The 6815-nt window shown below is 59.4% G+C and overlaps 1 protein-coding gene across 1 annotated transcript; it reads right to left on the bottom strand.

Annotated features, from left to right (window-relative positions):
- Window positions 1–431: 431 nt before the first annotated feature.
- Window positions 432–1741, bottom strand: LOC133894869 (xyloglucan endotransglycosylase/hydrolase protein 8-like). The gene is made up of 2 exons (XM_062335050.1): window positions 1360–1741; window positions 432–1252 (listed from the first exon to the last, which is right to left on the bottom strand). Exons 1-2 carry the CDS (start codon window positions 1636–1638, stop codon window positions 680–682), a joined length of 852 nt encoding a protein of 283 aa, XP_062191034.1. The 5' UTR covers window positions 1639–1741; the 3' UTR covers window positions 432–679.
- Window positions 1742–6815: the final 5074 nt, after the last annotated feature.

Below are 6815 nucleotides of genomic sequence, written 5' to 3' on the forward strand. Positions count from 1 at the left end.
CTCTACACGCGGCAACAATTACAGTGGAATTCATGGTGCAATACATTGGGTTCATGTATTGCATTGGCCCATGACAGCCATGGGATCGAAGAGCATGCAACAGGGCAAATGGAATCTTGGCCACATGCATGTGATGTGATCGCTTGCCTGGATCATCCTGCGCGTTTGTCCATCAGATCTGGCGCCACCTACCAATCGTTCGGCGTGGACGGAACACATGCCATGGCGTGTGGTCGGTCGGTGAGCGCACATGAATATGTACAAGCTTGACCCGGCGCCACCAACGAATTGAAGCCAGCAGTCCCGAAACTGCATCCGGCCCGGCGTCGAAGCGGACCGTCACTGAGCAGGTCTCCTTCCCGACCGGCGCCGGAGAGTCCGCCGGAACAGAAGGGAGGCCGGTCAAAACAACGTCGGGAAGTCAGACCAGATTTATGAATTTGAAAGTTTATTCAGTTTCTTCAATAAGATTTAATTTGCTCAATGGCTAGATCGAAAAGGATTCTCAGACGTTACAAATTTAAATGATTGGTGTATCCAAAAGTAGGAAAAAAACTGGTGACTCCCGGACGCTGCTGTGGGCTTTTTTGTGTATCACATTTACATGGAGAAGAACAAGAGTCATCCAAGAGAAAAGAAATCCAGAACAATGGATGCCTGGAGGGATCAGACGGACGGATCAGTTGCGGCTGCACTCGCCGGGGAACCCCTGCGGGAAGCGCCACCCGTCATCGCAGTAGTTGTACTGCAAGCAGTTGCGCCCGGCCCAGGCCACGGTGACGCGGTCGGTGTCGTCGAGCTGCCTGTTCATCCACTTATTGCTGCCGGCAGGGCACGAGCTGCGGCCATCACGGCTGACGCAGGCGTCGGCGGAGTAGCGGCGGTACAAGACGGCGAAGGGCGCGCCGGACCAGTCGATCTTGACCTCGCCTTTCCGCGTCGCCCAGTAACTGCCGTCCCACACCGTGGCGTGCACCTCCATGGGCTTCGCGTCCGGGTACGGCAGGTCGTCGTAGCGCTTGAAGGCGCGCACGGTCACGTTGTCGACCTGGAAGATGATGTTCTTGTCGTTCCAGATGACGGTGTAGGTGTGGAAGTCGGCGGTCGGGTCGAACCAGAGGTAGAACTGGTGCTCCTTCTTGCCGTCGCCGTTGGCCCACACGTTAGTGTTGAGCACCACCGGGGCGCCGCTGGAGTTGCCCATGAACTCCATGTCGATCTCGTCGTGCTCATCGCCCTCACCGGACGTCAGCTGCAATTACCAGTCCAACAGCATCAGTGGGTCAGCTCAAGATCTGATAGTTTTTTTTTTCTTTATCACTTCTCCTGGAATCGAATGGAAGGGAACTGATGGCTTACGTAGAAGGAGGTGACAGTGCCAGCGGAGTTGCCGGGGATGAGCTTCATCTGGACGCTGAACTCACCGAAGAGGTACTTCTGCTTGGAGATGAAGCCGGCGCCGGAATGCTGGTCGAGGATGAGCGACGCCACCTGCTCTCCCGAAGCGTCGTAGTCGACACGAACGTCGCCGTCCGTGGCGAATTGCTCGTAGAGCCATGACTCCGCCGAGGCGGCCCTCAGGAGCGAGAGGACGGCGACGGCGAGGGACGCGAGCAGAGCAAGAGACTGCCGCGCCATGGTGGTTGGTGGTGGTTGTTGCTCGGCTTATTAGAAATGAGCTTGATCAGTTTGAGTGCGATTGGTTTTAGTGCGGCGAAGCGCACGAGGTGGCGCGAGTTTAGAGTGGTGGCTGTGTGCTCTAGAAGCAAATTTTATAAAAAATTTTATAGAAATTTTTTTATGATATTTTAATCTATATCATTTTTTTTATCAAATAGTTAACGTATGTAGGAGAGAAGGATGAGAACACGTATCGTATTAAGGAAAATGGTCTTTCGAAGAAACTGAACCTATAAAATATTCTTTCACTGCTCTACTCCGGCTCATGCTGACGCAGGGCAACACGTTGTGTTGATGCGTGGGGCATTTTTTTTTTTTTTTTGCTATTTGTCGGGTGCGCACGAAGTCTCGGACTATAAGCAGAAAAGGGATTGGTTGGCGAACATAGTCTGTGCTACTCTAAGGTGGTCATACATTGGCAGTTTGGTGAGTTTGGTATCTACTCTGCTGACGCCCCGTACCGCATGTGTCCGGGGGATAACACCTAGGCACGGAGCTATAACTGTATAAATTCGAACACCGATTAGCTCCGTTTAATTTTCGTTTAAACTATAAAAGCTCTGTGCCTAGGTGTCATCCCTGCCCATGGGGAATAGTTAGGCTAGTGGCGATGATTAGTATATAAATATTATATTTGGATATCTTAAGATTTTTTATTTTTAGTATATCTTTATTTTTAGAGAGAGAATCATTGGATGTATAGAAACTGCTCGTATGATATCTCGTAAATAGGAAAGTTTATTTTAAAAATAAAAAGGAAGGATTCCAGAAGCTATACGATGACCTCCTATCCTATATATACAGAGCTAGGAGACCCTGCGGATGACAAGTTGATACAAGCACATAGAAGTCCAAACACACCATCCCTAGCGAGGGCCCCAGTAGCCTGCTGCCGTGATGCCTCGGCCAGGCGGGCGGCGTCTTCCCTCTCCCGTGCGACCTCCGCGCGGGCCTCCTCCAAGGCCTTCTGACCCTCCTCCATAGCGCGCTGCTCGTCCTCGTTGGCGTCGCGCGCCGCGGCAACGCAGGAGTCAAAAATGCGCCAATCCGCGGTAAGCTGCGCTCTCTCCGTGGCCAGAGCGGCGCGCTCCGCCTCTCGCTGTGCCATGTCCTTCGCTACGGCCGCCTCCAGCAGCCCGATCACCTCCCGGGCGCTCCCAAGCACGACCGGGAGAGGGTTGGCGGGTTGGCTGGGCGGCGGCTAGGCGCTGGGTCCCCTGCGAGCCTTCCCCGGGGGGCTCGGGGTCCCCGAAAACTGCCACGTGGTCACCCGCCCCGCGCTCGGCGCGCTCAGGGCGGGCTCGGACGGCACCGAACGCTCGGGCGGCGGTTGCGTTTCTGTCTCGGCCGCCGCGTCTGCCGGCCCGGCTCGACCGCCGCGTCCGCCGACCCCGGCCCCGCAGCCGCCGCTGGCCCTAGCTTCGCTGCCGCGCTCGCCAGCCCTGGCTCCGCCGGTGCGCTCAGCTCGGGTGCGCTCGGCTCGAGGGCTGGGGCCGGCCTCGGCGCCTCCGGCCGCCCCTGGCTCTCGGCGGCGCCCGTCGGCGGCCTGCAAGAGAAGAAGGGGATCAAAACTCAGAATATAGTCCGGGCAAAGCACGCCTAGGAAGGAATGAAGGACGAAAATTACGTGGTTGTGGGTCTTTGGTACTACCACCTTGCTGCCGGAATCCTGAACTCCAGGCTCGATGGCGTTGGCCCGGAGTCCTCCCTCCTTCTCTTCTGCCATGGGTTCTGCGAGGCCGCCGCGTGGTCTTCGGGCGCCAAATCGGGCCCAAGCAGACCAAGGTGCGGTTCCCGAACCGCAGATGCCGCCCCCGCCGTCTGCCCCGCGCTGGACAACTGGCCGTCCCGGCTTCCCCCCATGCCTAGGACTCCGGCACAGGAATAAAGAGCCGGGGACGCTTTCCCCGGTCCTCCGGCGCCGTTGCCACCCTGCTGCCGGCGGTGCCTCCTCCTCCGGTGCGGCGGATGCTGCCCGCAGCAGCCCTACTGCTGGCTTGCGGCTCGCCGATCACGACGCCCGGGCCACCTCGTCCAACCCCGGGGGTCTCGATGGTCTCGGGACTCCGGCGCCTCGGCCGGTCGACCAACCCCTGGGCGTCGAACTCCGGCAGCTTCACCTGAATCGCCACCCGATCAGGATTGGCGCAGAGCGCCATCTCTTTCCACGGGAGCTCCGCCCGGCTCAGGTCATCCACCCCGGTCACCACCCGGAGCATGCCCCTCAACTCCGGCATGCCCAAGTCCCAATCCTCGTCGATCTGGGTCTGGGTGATGCCCTCGGTGCAGGTGTAAAGCCAGCAAGGCCGGGCCCGCTCCTGCAGGGGCGTCAGGCGACGGTGCTAGAAGTCCGCCACCACCATCACCGAAGTGAGACCGGCATCGCGCAGGAACCCGATGCGCTCCAGGACCGGCTCTAGCCGTGAGTCCATCAGCGGCGGCACCTCCCAGGTCACCTTCTGGGGCTCCGCCGCCACCTCCGGCAGGGTCAGACGGTCGTGGGGGTCGACGTCGACGTAGAACTAATCGCGCCGCCATTCCTCCCACTTGCTTCGCAGCACCTGGGGAATGTATCGCTCCCCCAGGCTGTCCCGTAGCCAGAAGCTGCAGCAGCCAGCGACGTTCGCGGTGGAGAAGCCCCTCTTCTTCCCAGCCGACCACAGCGCGAAGAAATGCTGGAAGAGCATCACCAACGGCGGCACCCCCACGAACATCTCGCAGTAGTGGGCGAAGACCGCCAGGATGACGATGGAGTTGGGGCTGAGATGCACCAACTGGATCCCGTAGGTGTCGAGGATCTGGAGGAAGAACGTTGAGAACGGCGGCACCAGCCCGGCCGCCACGAAGGAAGTGAAGAGGACGATGCGCCCCGGGAGGCTTGTCGCCGGCGGGAAGCTCGCCGGCGTCACCACCAAAGCCCCCTGCTGGCCTTCGGGGACCAACAACTTCTGAATCTTCCCCGTCGCCTCCTCGTTCGACGGGCGGGACTCCGGCAGCACGCCGTCGGGAACCCTGTCGCGGTGGCTTCCTCCTGCTCTTGGCATTTCGTCGGGGCAGGGGATGATCTGGACGGTGGAGAAGGGAAGGTGCTCTGATCGCCTGAGGAGAATCTAGGGCTCAGGAGTGCAAAGAGGGCAAGAGCTTGATCACGAGATAGCGTAAAGAGGGGGCGGTTCGCTCCCCTCCTCCTTTTATACCCCAGGGAATTCAAACGTCTCCTGCCACAGCACACTCGGCAGGACGGTTTCCTCGATCAACGCAACCGCCAGGCGAGTCTCCCACGGGTCGTGCGATGTCAGCGGTTGCCAGGCGTATTTTCCTCGATTTGCGTGGCTGCCGCACGTGCCGCCTGCTCCGTCATCACGCGCCGCCCGTCCCGTTGTCACACCCTTCGGGAGTTGTGTGGACGCGCGTCCATTCGGTTTCCCGTTGGGTCGTCCGGAGGACCTGAACCGCGGGACCACCCTCTAGAAGCTTGCCACGTGGCGTCAGTATCGGCCTCGGCCTCGTTGGCGACGAAGGGCCCATCCGCAGTCTCTGGGCCATTGCCTGCCAATAGGCCCGGGGGCTACTGTCGGTGTATCAGGAACCGGGGGTCCCCGAATCCCGAGGCCAGGCCAGCCATCCGCCACATGGCGCCATCCCGCGGGGTCTCTCCTGCAAGATGAGAAAAGATCAAGTCCTGGGAGAAGTTGCTCGGGGTCACAGTCAGTGGCCCCCGAGTACCCCAGTTCCTCGATGATCCACGAAATCTAAGTACCGGGAAGAAAGTGCTCGGGAAGGTATATGGTGGCCCCCGAGCACCCCAGTCCCCCGACGACCAGGAGAGCTAAGTACCAGGAGAAACATGCCCGGGGCCGCCGGCGGTGGCCCCTGGGCACCCAAGTATCCCGAGGACACACGGAAGGAAGTTTCGGGAGAGAGTTCTCGGGGCTGCGTGCAGCAGCCCCCGAGCACTCGGTTCCCCGAGGATCCGTACAAGTGTGCCCGGGAGTGAGTGCTCAGGGAGGTGAACAGTACCCCCCAAGCACTCGGTCCCCCGAGGGCAAGAAAGGGCGTTCTCGGGAGAGAGTGCTCGGGGAGGTGAACAGTACCCCCGAGCACTCGGTCCCCCGAGGACAAGAAAGGGCGTTCTCGGGAGAGAGTGCTCGGGGAGGTGAACAGTACCCCCGAGCACTCGGTACCCCGACGACCCAGAAAGCCCCCTGGTGGAGGCCCCCGAGGGGCCCACCGATGAGGTGTCAGCCAGTCAAAGGCCCGAGGCCGCATTTAAAGAGCATACGTGGCCTATCACCTCCAACTGCTCCCGCCGCGCTCAGCGTCAGTTCCTACCACGTTCTGGCAGAGAGGCGTGGGGTTATTAATTGCACGGGTCCCGTCCCGTGCCATCCGGCTTGTCTCAGGATAACATCGTAAGGACCAAGGCGTTCCGTCTGCCGTGCTGCTGTGGTAGGGGAACAAGACAGGGCGGGCACGCCGGGTCGTCCTGTGGCTGCCAGGTAGGCCCTCTCCACGGCGCCCGTTGCCAGGGCATTTATTGTGCCGGATGACCGGGCGTGCGACGCATTTTTCACCCTCGGTCACTTCGCCCAGAGGAAATGATGACGCCCTTTCCATTTATGGTGTCTCAGAACTCGTGCCCCCCCTCCCGTTCGGGGCACGTTGCGGCCGGCGGATACTTAAAGCAGCCGGCGGCACAATAGGAAAAATGAGAGAGGCGAAGAGGAGGAAACAGATAGACAAGAACACAGCGCAAGAGAAACAACGGCAGAAAAGTGAGCAGCACGAGACAGGCCGAAGAACAAGGAGCCCCAGGCTCTTAGATAGATCAAGATTCTTGTAACCAGCAACATCCTTGAGGGACTTCCTCATGATAGTTATAGTATCCATACAGGAGTAGGGTATTACGCCCCCGTGCGGCCCGAACCTGTCTAAATTTCGGTGCATTTACTTCTTTTTGCACTAGGCCAATCCACCACCACCGGCTGTTGCATTCATTCCCATTTATTTCTCCGACGAACGTATTCAGGATCATCCCCCAGCCGAATCTCTAAAAAGGGGTCTCTCGGGATCCCTGCGACTGGAGTTAATCCTCCGACAGTCACTCCTTTACCTTACCGCATCTAGGCCCGATA

The sequence above is a fragment of the Phragmites australis genome, chromosome 16 (assembly GCF_958298935.1).
Source record: "Phragmites australis chromosome 16, lpPhrAust1.1, whole genome shotgun sequence".
In the NCBI taxonomy this organism is placed as follows: domain Eukaryota; kingdom Viridiplantae; phylum Streptophyta; class Magnoliopsida; order Poales; family Poaceae; genus Phragmites; species Phragmites australis.

Excerpts from the sequence above, each read along its gene's own strand:
- LOC133894869 (XM_062335050.1), bottom strand. The coding sequence starts at position 1,638 with ATGGCGCGGCAGTCTCTTGCTCTGCTCGCGTCCCTCGCCGTCGCCGTC. Across the intron at positions 1,253-1,359 it reads GCACTGTCACCTCCTTCTAC|CTGACGTCCGGTGAGGGCGA; the intron begins GTAAGCCATCAG and ends TGGTAATTGCAG.